The sequence below is a fragment of the Plectropomus leopardus genome, chromosome 1, assembly GCF_026936395.1.
Source record: "Plectropomus leopardus strain MGB_pleo_1.0 chromosome 1, ASM2693639v1, whole genome shotgun sequence".
NCBI lineage: Eukaryota > Metazoa > Chordata > Actinopteri > Perciformes > Serranidae > Plectropomus > Plectropomus leopardus.
The window spans coordinates 26601070-26618114 of record NC_142176.1 but is presented as its reverse complement, the minus strand read 5'-3'; the positions used below and the strand labels follow the sequence as shown (position 1 = coordinate 26618114).

General features: G+C 39.7%; 1 protein-coding gene across 2 annotated transcripts in view; it reads left to right on the top strand.

The window, feature by feature from the left end:
• The window catches only part of LOC121944114 (CUB and sushi domain-containing protein 1-like), a 464794-nt gene that overhangs the window by 148483 nt on the left and 299266 nt on the right, over window positions 1-17045 (top strand). For both annotated transcript variants that reach the window (XM_088078923.1, XM_042487796.2), the window contains exon 3: window positions 3651-3763. In XM_088078923.1, coding sequence (XP_087935049.1) covers window positions 3651-3763 — 113 coding nt within the window. The remainder of the gene's footprint in view (window positions 1-3650; window positions 3764-17045) is intronic.

Below are 17045 nucleotides of genomic sequence, written 5' to 3'. Positions count from 1 at the left end.
TCACTGTGCTTCTACCAAACGTGCAGCCAGTTCACTTATTTAGCTCACCTTGGCCTAACCTTGAAATGTTTTCATTCCATCCCATCTGTGTCTTAGTTTCTTGATTGTATAAATAATCCTTAAAGGAATACTTTACCAACAAAATAAGCATTTATATATCATTCACTTTGTTTTATAGCATGCCTTCAAGTCAACTTTATTTGTACAGCACATTTCATACAATGTAGGCTCAATGTGCTTCACACACAACAAATACGCACAATAAATTAGGGTATAAATCATATATACATACAAATACTGAGAAGAAGAGAAAAGAAAAAAAGTAGTAGTAACATTAAAGAAGGAATATATAGGAATAGGAATAATATTTCCACTCTACCTCTGTCCCGTCTGTCGGATGATGAGTTCAGGTGACTACGTAAATGTAGGAATTTGAGCGCAGCACCGCTCCACGCACAGATGGCCACAGCAGCAATAGATACAGAAGTTAAATAGTGGAGACAAATGTTTGAAATGGAATGTAATGAGCGAATAAACACACAAATTTGACATATTACTTCTATTATTTTGTGAAATTTTTATTTCTTTTTATAATATCAGCAGCAGCAACAGCAGTAGCTTGATATAATGTATTAGGTTTTACATAGTTCTCAGATTGAGCACCATAATGGCTGGCTGATCTAGGTGATTTTTGCATTAGTTATGCAAATTGTTGATTATTACTGCAATAGTGCATAGAGGTGAGGGGTTGTCATTACATTGGAGACTCTGGGAAGACAATGACACTGACCTTCATGCAGTGAATGCATTGCAGGAGCTAAGAGTGAGTTTAGTATTCATGGATAGAAGTCGAGATCCTGCATGATTTGGATGGCGGTGATCATTTTTAAAGAGATCAGTTCATTTGTAGAAGGTGGCGAAACTGTCCACATATGGTATGTTTCTGTTTAGGCAGTACCCTTTTAACCAAATATGCAATTGCCAGAGCTGGCTAAATTTTACATTGCCAAAACAGATGGAGGGCAGTGGGCCTGAGATAATGCACTGCTTGCCAGTGTTGCAAATATTGTCAGTTAAGCTTATAAAGTCCCCTTTAAGTCCCTCAGACTGCTGCATCTTTAAGTCATTGGAGTCGACGTGCACCACGGCAGTCGAGACAGACCTGTGATGACGTAACAGCCGTAGGGCGGAGGTGTTAATGTCCTTAAGGAAGACACCTGGGTGGCAGCCATAGACTGTGGCGGCAGCTAACAGGACATCTGTTGATCTTAACATGGCGAACAATGGAAGACCCAACGCCAAGCACGGAGCTGGTGTGACTGTTCTCAAACGCTGCTTCGGTGGACGACCCAGGGCGCACACTGTCAGAGGGGCAGGGTGGAGGTCCCGAGGGACCGTTGACTCCCGAGTGGCCGCAATGGTGGCGTTTTTTCCCTGGGTGACAAGTAGGCGGTGAGGAAGCCGGTCGCGGTGTAATCGATGGCACGGAGGACTGGGGCCGCTCACACAGAGGAGGGAATTCCTGCTCATCCAGGATATCAGTGGTGGGCTCCAGGAACTTGAAACTTGTTTTCCAGGTGGAGAGGCTCCGGCATGGAGCTGCGAGGGGAGCATTTCCCGCGCAGCTTTCCGCCCTTCACTTTTGTCCATGGCTCCGGTGTAGAACAAGCTCCGGACCTGTGCTTTGCTCCGAGAGTCACCCATGCCTCCTCTCCCCGAGCCGCTGGAGCATCAGATTAGACCGACTCACCCACGGCGCGAAAGGACCCAGACCATGGCAGAGTGGTGTCGAAGATGAAGAGCCCAGCCTTCTTCCTCAGATCCTCTCGCAGGCGACGGATTTCTTCAGTTTAGTGTGAGTACGCAGGCAGACAGCCATGGTGAGGGGAGCCGGCTAGCTTGGCGACGGGCTAAAGACGAGCCCAGCCAAACCAGCATTTGCAGCAGTAGGTCCAGAGCATTAAGTCGGTTTCTGCAGTCGGTCACTCACAAGCACTTGTAGTCAGTTTGAAACGCTCGCAGTAGTGCCCAAGGCTTATCCACTGTTAAGTCCAGGTAAAAGCCAAAGGCTGGCGACGGACTAGCTTAGCCGGCGGCTAAAAACAAACCGGGCAAGCTAGCAGTAGCCGGGGCAGTCCACAGTCATCTGAGCAGACTTATATCTTAAGATCCAGACGTCAGATGACAGAGACCTTTTGCCTTGTTAGAGCAGATTGGTAAAACGACCAGGATCTAAAACTGGTGAAAAAATGTGTCTGAAAAACTGGATATAATGTTGATTTATGAGTGAGCTGCTGGCAGACAAACAACGCTGATCCATGCGCTCAAGGTTTTTTTCCTTTACTGAGAACATGACAAGTACAAACAAACAAGGCAGAGTTCAATGTCTTATTCGTCAGACAACTTTTGTGTCATATAGTCTGCCTCCGCATTCAGCAGAGTATCCAAAAATGAAGAAAATTCAAAATGCATTGAAGTCATAGGTGTCCATGTTTAACAATGGCAAAACTCAAACAAAAATTCTGTTTAGAATCTCTCATACAACTCATGCAGTGTAATACAAGTCTCATATATCCATTGTATGCTGTTTATTTCCCAAACACATGCATGTTTGCTAAAACCTTACTATTAAAAAAAAAAGTTCTGCAGAAACAGTCTCCCGCACAGACAAATAGTGCACATGGGCAAGTTCTATCTCGGCTAATTGAAATGCACAAGCAGACTTCAAATGCACACGTTTGTACAGGTGTGATACTTGTATGTTTTAAATCCGTCGATTTTCAGAAATGCATGTGTGTTGCAAGTACTGAGCATACGACTGGATAAATGAGACCTGTGTGAGAGTTTGTCAACAAATGTTTACATATAGTTTTTCCGCTGAAACAGGTGGTTTCCTTCATAACTTCAAGGTGACACAGGGTGAGTAAAGGATACACAAATGATCATTTTGTGGCTGAAGTATTAATTTAATTATAGGAAAGCTTTTATTCAATACACTATTCATCTTTTTTTAACTTCAGCTCTTTCAGCGTTGTGTTATTTATTCCTCACTTTTCTCCTCCCTAAATCGTTAAACCATCACCTCTCAATTAAGAATCAAAGAGCTGTTTCAACTCAACCTCCAGTGTTATTGAGAGCTCACCTTGCTCTATCAGTCAAACAACGCCTGACTTTTCATATCACATGCCTTTAACTGTTCTAGTGTCAATTCATCAAATTACAGCAGGTTTTTATTTTGTGCTTTTGTTCTGTGTTTCACAGTGTATGCACTCAGGACATGGTTGTTATCATTAACAGTTGATCTTGTGCACTTAAACTTTGCGGTGCATCAAATTCATATGATGTCTTTTTCGAGGGTGGAAAAAAATCCCTACCTTCCTCTCTTTTTCTTCAATGGAGAAGACAGCAGGAAACCTGCGAGTAGTGCAGGGTCAGGAGGGTCTTGAGGGGACCTGGCCAGCAGGGATCTTTATAGCTTCGGGGCTGTGGGGCTTAACCATAACATCAAATACTGAACACAGTTGTATTTTACTGTCACAAACTTGTTTATTTTTCTGCATTTCAGATTTGATGTTGCCTTATGTTTGTGTTCAGAAGTCAACAGTCATCACTCCTGCTGTGTTTCAGAGACATTTCTTTCTGTTTTTCAGGTTGTCAGGATTCATGCTGCCCTCCCCTATAGTCAGCAGTGGATCTATACTGGCCTTGTGGTTTACCACAGACTTCGCCGTCAGTGCACAGGGCTTCAAAGCTGTATACGAAGGTAAGGCAGAGTGTGAGTGTGCATGGAGATGTATGAGTGCTGATGGCAGATGTCAGCTGGAAAGTGATTGAATTATGGTAGAAATCCGGTGCATAATAGTGAGCTTTAAGGAGTGTCTATTCACATGACTTAAATATTCATAACAACGGCTGGTTTTAGAAACCATACATTGTTTATTACAAAGTATCCATGAGAGGATGGGTGCAGTTGCTTTAAAGTGACTGTGAAAGTGAAGCTGATGGTACTCTTTCACGCCATGTTTGCTGATAATGACTGGTGTGCATATAATTCAGGTTGTCATATCTTTTTAATGCCTACCCTTTGAAATCATCATTATTTTTTGTAATATGAATTAGATGGTGTTTGTTTAGGCTGTTGTCATGCACTGCTCATACCATATACCTAATGTAATGAGCCACAATTTGTTTATATCACATGTATTCCTTAGACAGTTTTTTTGTGTGTAACCCACCTGTTTGGAAAGGCTGCAGCTACGTTAGTAATGCCCTAACAGGAGTAAGGAAGGAATCGGTGTACAGATTCAGGTTGATGAGTCACAAAACTCTTTTCCCTGGGCTATTTTTTGGTACATTTTTTCTATGTTTCTTTTCCTAAACCTAACCAACGTAAAGTTACTTTCCTAAAATTAACCTTTGTAGTTTTACCTTAAGTATATATTGTGGCACTGCCATTCATGGGACACTTATTCACTAGATAAATGGCCCATTGTATGTGTATTTTCCTAAGATATTTAAACTTTTGGATGAGCATTTGTTGGTTTGTTTGGGATCAGAATTTGAAAGGTGTTTATTATTTATAGCGCAGAAAAATCAAGGGGCAAACCTTTCTTTTGATCAAAATGAGTTGACTATGCAGTGAAATACATGCAGAGAATTTCTGTGGACTCAAGGTAGAACTGTATGTTTGAGCCCTATTTCTGATTTATGGGAATAACTGTTCATGTTGATAGACGTGTGGGCGACTCTTGGCTCACAGCCCAGAACTGCTGTCCTGGTCATCCCTCTATCAGTTGGGACTATTGTGATGTATATACTATATATGTGTACATATTCTGTTGTCTTGTACTCATGTGTCCTGTATCCTTATTTCTACACTGAGAGGTCCATGTTCATGTCACTGCTTGTTGTGTTGCCTTCCTGGCTGCAAGTTGTTTAGCTGTGCGTCTTATGTGTGTGTTATCAACATGATATACAAAGCTGCTCCATGTCTGCATGCCTGATGCGACACAAATGCTTAGCGTGACCTTTGAAGATGCACACACGCACACGAAACACAAAAAACACACATGGTTTTCCATTACGCTTGCATAACAGTTCATCTATGAATCATGAACTCTAAATATCAAAGACAGACTCAAGACTGTGAGTGTGTTTCATCTTTATCTCACTCTGTCTGTGTATACTGTACGTTATTTTGTGTGTGTGCGCTCGTGTGTGCGTGTGTGTATTCCTGGAGGTGTGTCATTTGTGTGTATGTTTAAAACGAACCTGACAGCCATTAAACCTTTTTCCAGGAAGTACCAGGAAACACTTTCTCTTTATTTTTTCTTTCCATTGTTCCGTTTTGCATCTGTGGGGACTCCTTAAGTGTGTTTGTTGCCTCGGGAGCTGCTGTGATTTAGTGTGTGTGTGTGTGTGTGTGTGCGTGTGCGTGTGCGTGTGCGTGCGTGTGTGTGTGCGTGTGCGTGTGCGTGTGTGTGATATATGGAAAACTACTTCAGGTCAATCTTCACTTAGATGAATAATAGAACAAACTCAGTGAGCCTCAGTTGTCCTCACTTGAATATAAAGGTTTACCATAACACACATCTGACATTAGAGAAATATCTTGGAACAGCTGGCGTGCATAGACACATACCAAAAACGCCAAGTAGCATTATGTTGACATAGCTTTACGCAGTATGTACGACATCCTACAGGATCACGTATAATCACAACAGCTGGGAGGAGGCAAGACAGTGTTGTGTACCCATTGGTTTAGACTCTTTACTGCGGGAGTCGGGATCAGATCATACTTTTCTTCATTTTTGATGCAATTTTTCTGTGACAGTGTGTTTGTAAATGTGAACGTGTATACGGCTTGTGTGTGTGTGTGTGTGTGTGTGTGTGTGTGTTGTGTCTGCGTGTGCAACTGACAGCTCTTTCAGCTAATGTCTTTTTTTTTGTCTGTGTTGCTTTGTTTTTCATTGATGTCCTCGACTTCAAAGATTGATTCATGTCTTTGTCTGCTCGTGTGTATAACGACAAAGTATGTGTATGTGAGAGTGCTTGTGTGTGTCACCAGAAAATGACAGTCATGCATCAAAAAAAGGCATGACATTTATTAAATGTTTTTATTTTTTGTTAGTTTTTATGAGATCAGTCATCAGTCCTGACATGTGCAGGATCCAGCTAACTGCTTGGCCATTGACTTTATCTTAATGCCTGGAGGCATTACTGAAGTTTTTTAAAGTCAGGAAAAATATGAGAGAGTTAACACTGGTAACAATTAAGACTGCCCCCGGCTATGAAGTTACATAAACAAATCTAATTTGTCAAGTGTTGCCTATTGTTTGCTGATAATATTAATTATTTTTTTCTTTTTTCTTTTGTCATTTACCTGTATTCTTATTTGTGACATTAGCTCCCATTTTTCCACACAGGACAAAAGACATGAAACACCCAACTAAACAATTTGTCTTTTTGACGTGACATAGGACCTCAAGTTATAATAGGACGTATTCCATCCAGCGCTGTTTGATTTGTGTCAGGGTTTGTGTAGTAAAAGGTAGTAGAATGGATCAATAGACTGACAGATAGAACAGGTCACTTAGTTCAGTTCCTGCTTGCTTTCCATGGTTGTAAACAGAACTTTTGACCTTTTCTGAGAGACAGAGACAGAGAGAGAGAGAGAGAGAGAGATATGTACCCCTTTTAACACAAACAGCTGATTCTTTGCACCCTCTTCTGCTGATTTTGACAGAGCTGTTCATAAGTTAAAAAAATATTTAGCTTGTTCTTATATGAGTGCTCTGATTAACATAATTATACCAAAATATGTTATATATCGTGATTAAGTGAGAGAAACCAAGCATTTTTTTTGTAAAATCTAGCAACCCCATATAGGCAGACTGTAATGATCCTTTACTTCATAAGCACATGTTTTTTTGCACCTGCATACAAGTTGACTGTGAGATTGGCAGTCAAATCAGGCTTCTCAGATGTTGAATTTGAATTGTTGACTTATGAATCCACCCCTACTAACAAAAGTGAAAAGATGTATAAATAAATAATGAATTAAAGCCGATGTATATTGCCATTTTGATTTAGTATAGATGTAGGCGGCAGTAGTCTCAGCAGGGTGTCAGGGGGAAGATAAACTCTGACACCTACACTAACATTATGGGCCTGTTATGTGCAACATGCAATCATATATAAAAAGGAACATTTTGAGGCAAAGCTAATCTAGTTAAATTGTTCAAAGGATTGTGTCTCAATTGAGAAACAAACAATTATCACACACCACATCCTTTTGCACATGTAATGCAGTTTGCAAAGACAAAGTCATTGTGCATGGAAAAGGTAATTGCATGTGCAATATAACACCTTCAGAAATCAAATACTAATCAGTTATACATCTTGACTTGCCAGACGATTTCAGAGAGATTTTAGGGAGCGCTATTGACATTGAGACCTAAACCACATTTGAAAGTAAACACTCAAATATTCCTGTAAACTCAAATCACGACCCCTAATACCAACCCAGTCATGACTTTTGGAAACAAAAACACTTCTCAGCTGTCTGCTCAAGTTGTTCAGTCCAAAGCTGACATAGAAAAAAAATGTAATTTTTTTGCAAAATGAGAAGCACCCCTGTGACTGTAATCCAGAGCAGATCCACCATTCAGCTCCAGTTTGAATGCCTGTTATAACATGCAGAGTTAGATGAGCAAAAGTTTGTTTTCATCCTGTCGAGAAAAACAGCGGGGCCACCTAGGATGTGAGGATCCCGAGTTGCATGTTTAATGTGATAATAAAGTGGTAATAAAGAGCTGGGTGTCAATGGGTCACAGGGTCAGGATCTTGAATTTTAACCATTGAGGACCCAATGCCCTTGCAGGCTTGATAAGATAATGGTTAACACATCTTAGTATAGGAACAAAGTCTGCAAAGGCTCAGCCCGCAGGTCCAGGAGATGGACAGATGGATTTAGTCAGACATTGTTGTCAAAAAAAACTGACCCTTCAGTTGGTGTGAACTGTGAAGTTACCTTCAACGAAATCCATTGTTCATATTGTTGTTCCTCTGAGCTTTTTATTGGTGTTTTGAAGATTTTTTTCCTTAAAGACACATTCTCTGATTTGCATTTTTATTTTTTTTTATTTTTTTAAGCATTTTAAACCGTACCCACATCCCAAAACCCCTTCCCAGTTCAATGATGTTTTGCTTTGACTGTCTTTAATGGTTGTGTCTTTGTACTTTGGCTGTTGTCTCTGTTGTCACAAAGACTTCATGCTGCAATCAAATTTCCCTGTAGAATTTAAAAAAAGAATTCAAACAAACCACTTAACTGATTTGTGGAGCTGATAAAGGCAAATAACAGTTTTGCAAAGAAGAAAATATTATTAAAAAATAATTAGACAATCACATCTTTCCCTCCTCACTGTGTTTCTCTTTTTCACCTTTTTGTTTTCCTCATTATTATCCCCTCCCTGATTTTTCTTCCCTCGTTCATTTAAATGAATTCACACTAACAAAAAAATTGTCTTTTTTTTTACTGTCCTTAATTACCCTTTCTCCCTTGTCAGTTTGTCAGCCTCTCTCTGGTAACATAATGAGTTCTGTTAACACATCTTTTCTCTGTTCTGCCCTTTTATTAAAGGAAACCAAATTGAACTATAAGTCTGAACACATAGCTCACTGATAAGATCCCAGTCACCCGAGAGAGGGATGGATGGAGAGAGAGACAGAGAGAGCGAGGGTGGGTCAAATGAAGCCATAAGTGGTGGAAAGCGAGGCCTTGCTGATAAAAAAAAAAAGTTTGCAAACCAGCTCTGCAAGACAAGATAATCATCAATTAATTTCCCCTGAAGCTGAGTGAGAGAGAGACAGGGGAGGTAGTGAAGACAGAAACCTAAAGAGAGAGAGAGAGGTGCGGAGAGGAATGGCAAGGGAGACTAGGCAGGGGTAAATAAATACAAAGAAGTGATTTTACATCTGTCTGTATTTCTATTCTAGTTTGTTCTCATCACTACATTAGGGATAAAACAAAATGTTTTTTTAATTAAAAAGAGAAGAATTTGATGCGCTTTACTCATATTTTATCGAGTCATGGTGTTTTGATCGTATTTTGCATTCAGATGGATTGAAGGGATTTTTTTTGTCACAATATTCTCCCATCTCCCTCATCATCACCTCCATCTGTTTCCCCTGCAAGAAAAGTCACAGAATAGTTTAAAATATTTATATTTTTTGCCTCTGTGTGCAGAAATCATTCAGTGAGGGTAAACTCTTACAGCTGCTTCATCAGGAGTAAAACCTTCAGCTATAGCTATTGATTTGTTGGAAACAATATGGATTAAGCCCTGGGTTGTGTGTCCCTCTAGAACCTCCTCTCTCCACCATGTTGGTGTTTTTTTTGAGCGTTAAAGATGCCTCAGTGCACAGTTCTGCTGGAGTTGAGAGCTTAACATGTGTTAAGCTCTCATGGTGCCAAATGCTAAAAGTCATAAATATTTAGAGTTTTTAGTAAAAGATTGCCTAGACTCAAATAAGCAATTGCAATTGTAGCTTAGCAACAAGAGGCACGACAAGCACGTCCCCTGGACATTTGTTGAGGGCTACAATGTATAAGGAGGGCCTTATCAGTAAACTCAATAAATTGAGCTTAACAACAAAAAAAATGTATCAGCTTCTTTAAGATGTATACATGTGGATGTTAAGTGGGGAACCGTGTCAGAGCAGCTGTAGTGCTTATTACTGATATTACATAAAATTTAAATGTTAATGATTCAAGGGTATAAATTCTATGACAAATCTCTTTCAGTTGAAAATATTTCTGGATGTATAGTGTCGTAGAATTTAAAAACAAAAAGAGGATAGATAGTAGGATAGTAAATGTGTACCAAATGACAATCTGGTACATCTTCTTTTACTAACAGATATATTCTCAGTGGATAAATGCTTTTAAGGCCAGTATACAAATGACCATAAAACTAATTATTTTGAAGCAAAAATATGTTTGAAGAACTCTCATTTAACATCTTGACTAAGAATACAAGATAATTGCTCTAATAAACAAGGCCTGTTAATTAAAAACAGTTGATATATGTGTCCAATATTAACTACAGCAGCTGAGCGTGTGTGTGTGTGTGTGTGTGTTTGTGTCTGATAGAAAGAAAAAGAGATTATTGACTCCTAGAACCACCTTTAACTAAGACAAAGTCGAAACATCATCTTCAAAGCCTCAACCTCACACGCCCACTCTCCCCAAACACACACACACACACACACACACACACACACACACACACACACACACACACACACACACACACACACACACACACACACACACACACACACACACACACACACACACACACACACACACACAGAGTCTGAGAGAAGGAGGCCGAGTGAACGTTTTTCAGTCCCTAGGCTAGCTGCAGAGTTTCCTCTCCTGTTGAGGGACTTCTGTGAAAAACACGACTTGGAAAGCCTTTAAAGGGACTTTGCACATTAAACACAGGCACGCGCACACACACACACACACACACACACACACACACACACACACACACACATACACACATGCAGGCTCAAGCACAAACATATGCACACACATGCATACACGGCTGTTGGAGATTACATAGGGATCACTCTGGAAAAGCAGTAGAGGGAGAATAAAGTGAAGAAAATGTGAATACGGAGCAGGCAAGAGAGAGAGACAGGCAGGCCCCAGTGTGTGTGTGAATACATGTTCCAGTGCATGTGTTACAGGTCATGGGTATTTTTGTTTTTTCGCATTTCTCGTTGTTTTAGCAATACTCAACCATGTCACCATGTATGGGTTATTATGGGGTGTCACTTTTACACTGCATTACAACATGTAATGTGTGAGTGCCCGTGCCTGAATGTGTGTATATCTGTAAAATTGCAGGAAGTTCATCCCCTTTGGTGTTGGCATTTCCACCGTCTCTCTCTCTCTCTCTCGCTCTCTCTCTCTCTCTCTCTCTCTCTCTCTCTCTCTCTCTCTCTCTCTCTCTCTCTCTCTGTCCCTCTCTTCGCTGTGTCGACTGGTGTAGAATCCATTAGGAACACTTCTAGGAGCTTCCAAATCTTGCTGACTTGATGCAAGGCTTTGCACAGACTGTGGCAAGAGCCCCGTAGCCACCAACCATTGGACGAGATGCAAAAAGATCGCAGCCTCCTGCTCGGGGATTTGGGGTCCTTAGACATGATGTTACACATAAGAAAGATTTATTCATCTGGAGTTTTTTCCGATGCCCCTAGCCAGATAGTTTTCTTAGTAGTGTCTTTATTTCACAGAGTTTTGCCTTGCTAAAAATCTCAGAGGGTTGTAAATGGCCATTGCAGAAAATTGCACTACTGTAGATGGGAGTTGTGACATAATATGAATATAAACCATATGATGTCGGCTGATTTACGAGAAAAGGATTCTGAAGAGTGATTTTCAAATCTAGGTTTTTGATAAAGTTCTGATAATAACGTCTTGAGGAACCAATTATTTTTTTATTGTAGATAAAACATCCATTTATCAACTCAAACTAACAATAATTGTGTCATATTTGTATTTATATATTATGTATTACTTTTGATAACTACTTTGGTCAATCACTAATTCATTTAGTTTTATTAGGTTGAATTTTACATATTCTGCAGGCGCTCTTTAACATCATAAGTGAAACTTGGTGTGCATCCATCTGGAAGCTTAAAGAGAAATTGGGGCTTTATCTATCATTACATATACCATCTATAAGTTCAAAACACAGAGAAGGCAGGATATTTTTGTCATTGAAAGGACATTCTGTAGAGATTATGCAAACATATAAATATGCAGAGATCACACCAAAGCCATTACCTACTTAGGGACTGTTCTGTAGCTGTGGTGCTTCCTGACATTTTGGGGAATGTTCCACTCTATAGTTCCACTATAACTCAAACAGAATACTCCTCCACCCTCCTCTGTCCCCACTGAGAGGGTTTTTAGCACAATAGAGAATATTTATGAGGACAAGAGGAGCTCCCTGGCAGGTGCAAATGCTGACTGGCAGTATTAAAATAGTCAGCAATTGACTGATACTGAACAGTGCTGATGTTTAATTAGCTATTTACTTTATTGTATTTATTATTTATTTAAATGGTCAGCAAAGACCATACAGTACTGGTGTGTATTTTATTTTTATATTCTTTTTTTGAATGGTCAGTGAAAACTGATGCTGAACCCATACGGTACAGAAGGTTTTTTTTTTTTATTTATTTTTTATTTATTCTTTATTTTTGTTTGTGTGTAATGTTCAATAAGTAATTTTTTGAATAAAAGTTGTTTGTTTAAGAAAGCAGCCTTCTGAATACTTTTGCATAGTCATATCGGTGCCAAATAAGTGCACAATCCACATAGAAGTGATCTGTTTTCATTCCAGAATTCACTGTATCTGTCCCCATATCGGTTATCGGTGAGTTTTTCCACTATAAAATCAGTATCGGTCTCAAAAATCCCACATCAGTCGGGCTCTAGTCTTAATTCACAACCTAAATTTATGTCTAACTGCATGCCCCATCACATATTATACAGTGCACTTCTAAATTTATTTTTCAACATATATTGTACTTTGTTTTTGTACTCGAATCTTGGCTGTTGTAATTTCCATGTTTGAATGACAGTCAGCCAGCCTGCTAAATAAAGAACGATCAACAGAAAGCTGCAGGAGGTTCAGTTCTCGAGGTTCATAGATCATCAACCAACATGCTCAAGCTGTTTCTGTGATCCATGAAGGGAAAAGTTATTTTTAATATCTAAAACAGACTTTTACCATCTGCCCACAAGCACCAGTGGCTGAAAGCTGTGCTCACTTGCATAAGACATTTTTTGCACGCATTGTTTCTTAAACTTTATACTTGCCATTATACTTTTGAAACTGTTTAATCCACAGTAATGATCAGCTAATTTTTTGTCGGACGCACTTCCTCTGAGCACACTGCGGCTGCTGATATAGGGAAATGCCTGTATTCTATGTTTAGCATATATAGATTCACAATAATAACTGCTTTCATTAGGTCAGAGAATTATTGAGCTTGTAGATTTGGCAACAGCAACACAGACTCCATTTATGTGAGTGAAAGTTAGAGGGTAAACAAGTCTCAGCCATTCCAAAGGCAAATAAATTCATTTGGATTTCCTTTTGATTAGCTTGTTAAGGAAATGGGTTGCGTGTATACTGATGAAATGGGTTATATATACATGTAAAATATTAGCTGTTTGAAGTAGAAATGGTTCAGATGACTGAAATTAATGGGCTTGGCGTAAACATGATATGATGAAAATTGCTTTGATGTATATAATGGGATATATTTAAGTAGGGCACACTTGCATACATACATGTAGAGAAAACACATCATTTCAGGTGTTTAATGTGTGCAGGCTTTTAGAAATATAACCATGCAATATCTTAAGTGGAAATGTTGCTACCAACTGAGACAAATGAGACATAAAACGGAGAAAATGTCATTTTCTAACTTTTTGAAAAGAGTGGGTTTTTTTTTTTTTTTTGCCAGCAGGATATTGATGATTCTGATTACGCCTGACATTTACCGCATTTTTCTGTTTCTGAGTGCATAGCCTATTTTAGCTTGCTATCGACCTGTTATCCCCTGCTCCTATCAGTATCTGTGTGCCCTTCGTTGAGAATAATAGGTTGGCAATTTTAGTCAAAGCCAATGGATTCAGCAGGGAAGCTTCTTAGAGCAAACACAGCAAATCATTCAAGGAAGGAAGGACTACTAGTGGATTTGTCAACGTGGATAGTCAGGTGCTCCTACATATTTGTGTGTGTGTGTGTGTGTGTGCGCGCGCGCTGGAGAGATAAAGAGAGCAAAACAGCAACAGTAGAGGAAAGCGAGAAGCAGTCCGTTACACCATTAACCCATATTGACTGGAACACCATAGGAAGCTCTTCACTGTGGGAGTGTGTTATATAACGCTGTTGTTACTGACGCCAACAGTAGTCAGCTGCATCGATCGAAGCAGCAATGTCAACTATCCTGCTGTGTGTGTGTGTGTGTTCGTGTGTGTGTGTGTGTGTGTGTGTGTCCATGGTGGGATGGCAGGGGTGTGTTCAAGGGTGATACCACTGTCATCAAAGAGTGCTGTTGGAGCCAAGACACACACTGTCTCTCTCTCTTTTTCTCTCTCTCACACACACACTCATGCATACATGTAGTGAGTATGGTGAGTGTCTAATCAACTCCCCACCATGTTGTAAAGTCGATATGATATATAAGTGGTTTGAACTTTGCACTCTTTATGTGCCATTCACAGTCTGTTTGGGCTGACTGGACTCATAGCACAGTACAGCAGAGGGTGGGATATTTGCACACACTCACACCTGAAAATGTACAGAACATCTGCTGAGTTGTTTTGTTGGCCACTGGTCAGCTTGCATTAGCAGCTAAAGATATCAGGCCATATTCTGAGCTGAGTTAGTCATTAATGAGGAGGAATTTCTGTAAAAACTGTGTACATAAGCATTCAGACCTCAGACTTACCTGAATACTCAGCTTCAGACTGGAACCTATGTGGCTCAAAATCCACTGTGATTAAGCTACAGCAGGTAACTTTTATAAAAATGTCTTTGTCATATTTACAGAAATATAACCCCCCCACCCCCCGAGAATACTTCATGAGACAGATAATCTGGGAAAAATCAGGTTCCTCTGTTTTGTCTTAATGCTTCTATTGCAAGAATCCACTGTGCCTGAACAAAAACAACCAATCAGAGCCAGGTTGAGTTTCCTTGTGCTGCCCTTCTCCCCCCACATTCACTCACTCATTCAGCAAGACAAATAACGTTTTATTGGGATGTAACAATGCATTGCGAGGCAGTTAAAAATTGATAATAAATATGTGAGATTCAAATCGTTGAGATGAAAAATGAACTGCGATATTCTTCAGCAGAGAGCGTAATCTACTTGTGACGTCGCTTGCTTGATGTGCCACGTCATTTCGTGTTCAAAGTCTTACGTCATGTCCGAGACTAGAGACAGCTCGCCAATGTAAATAGATGAAGCGAAGGCTCCGCGACAGGCGATATTGAAATAGAAGCTGCACCCTCCAGTTTCAAATCGGTTGTGTGGCGGCATTTGAGCTTATCTAAGTCAGAAAGTATAACAGAAAAGACAAAAGCAGTCTGCAAATATTGCAAGAGGGTGTTGAACTACACAAAAGTACAACTATAATGATGCGGCATGTGAGCCAGCATCATAGTGAGGAGCTCTGGTCAGCCCCGCCTACTCACGTTCCTCCTTAATGACAGCTAAATGGCCAAACCACACTGACAAGCACATTTGCATTACCGCTTGCCCAAATGAGTACAAGAGCCAAAGAGAGTGCCTATCATATCACCCACGAGTGGGAAATGGCTAACATAGTTCTTTAAACTCTCCCTCTCTGCTTTCCCCTCTAGCAAAAGCAAACCTTTCCACACCAGCTGCCTTTCACCAAAGTGAAAGGGTTTTTTTTAACAGCAGGGGACATTGTGAATGTCCAGAAATGCATAGTTTGTGTTTTGCATTTATACCCTACCTCAGAAATAAAAAGGGATTCTTTAATTTGATATAGAAAAGAGGAGAAAATGCAGTATCTTGTATATTTTTTGATTGAATTATATATAATATGTATAATAGAACATTTTTTCTGTAATCTCATTTTGTATTTAAAAAAATCGTGAGAAAATGGTATCATGAACCCAGTATTGTGAATGGTATCGAATCGTGAGTTAAGTGAACTGTTGCATCCCTACTGTTTTTCCATCACCGCTTTTGTTTGGGCAAATCAAACTATGCCAGGCGGATTTGCATTTCCATTATCAGATTAGACGTGCCGGGTCACGCCAAACTGCGCCTGTCCAGGTATTACATAAATGTATCCTTGGTAAATATTTGGTTGTAAACAATGAAAACCCAGCCTTAATTCCATATATTTTTTTATGTAGCTTCTATAAAGGTTATATAGCTTTATCTTCTCAACCGCAGTGCACACATTGTAATGTAAGTGTTATGCTGTGTAATGTAAATTATGTAAGTGAATATCAGGATCAGATATTGCAAAGTTTTATTGCTAAGTAACTTTGCATTCACAAGCAATTACACTCTGATGATTAAGTGTAGAGCATTTAAACAGAGTGCAAAAATATGAAGACATAATATAAAAAAATAAGAAAATTAACAATGGAATAAGAAGAATTTGTATATATAAGAATACATAAATATGTTAAGTTATTTAAGTTGGAATTCTTCGAAAGTGTACAGTTGTGCATAAATGTGCAAATTACTGTCCAGAGGATGTAAAAGTTCCCAGCGCAACGCAGGTGCGAGAATATGTGCAAGAGGGGTGATAGTGTGGTAGGATGTGCATTAATATAATGTTATTATTAACCTGGTCTACTGTCATCCATTATATTTAGGTGAAATTAGCTTTTATTTTAATGTTAGGGATCACTGACCTTACTCTTCACAGATTTACAGTCTATTGGACAATGGTGACCTCATGAGATCTGATTTTACAATCACGAGATCTGACTTTACAATCTGACCATCCACATGCAACATTAGTGTTGGTCCCTGGGAGGCTGTGGAACTGATTCATTCTGGCTTTCAGGTCCTTTAAAGCACTCACTGTCAAAAGCCCCATCTTTCAAAAGATCCAGTCTTTGAATTAGGACACACTTAGCACATTTCAATCATCAAGGTTTGAGGCTGGTTCAGTAATTCAACAATGTGTGTCTCTGTAACCATGTGCCTAGTGCTATCAGTGGTACTGCTCTAAAGTGAGCCTTAGTCCTGGAGGGCGTCCCACTCAAACAGGTAGGATTGCACGCCTGCCGTTAAACACTTGAACTGATGATTCCTGAAGGAGATTACATGAGGCTACAGGTGCTGTAGTGGTATTGATTTTCCAACTCAATATTCTACCAGAAACGGTGTTTTCAAAGTCACACGACACATACTGCAGCTTATATGTTGGACCAAGGTCTGCCTGCTAG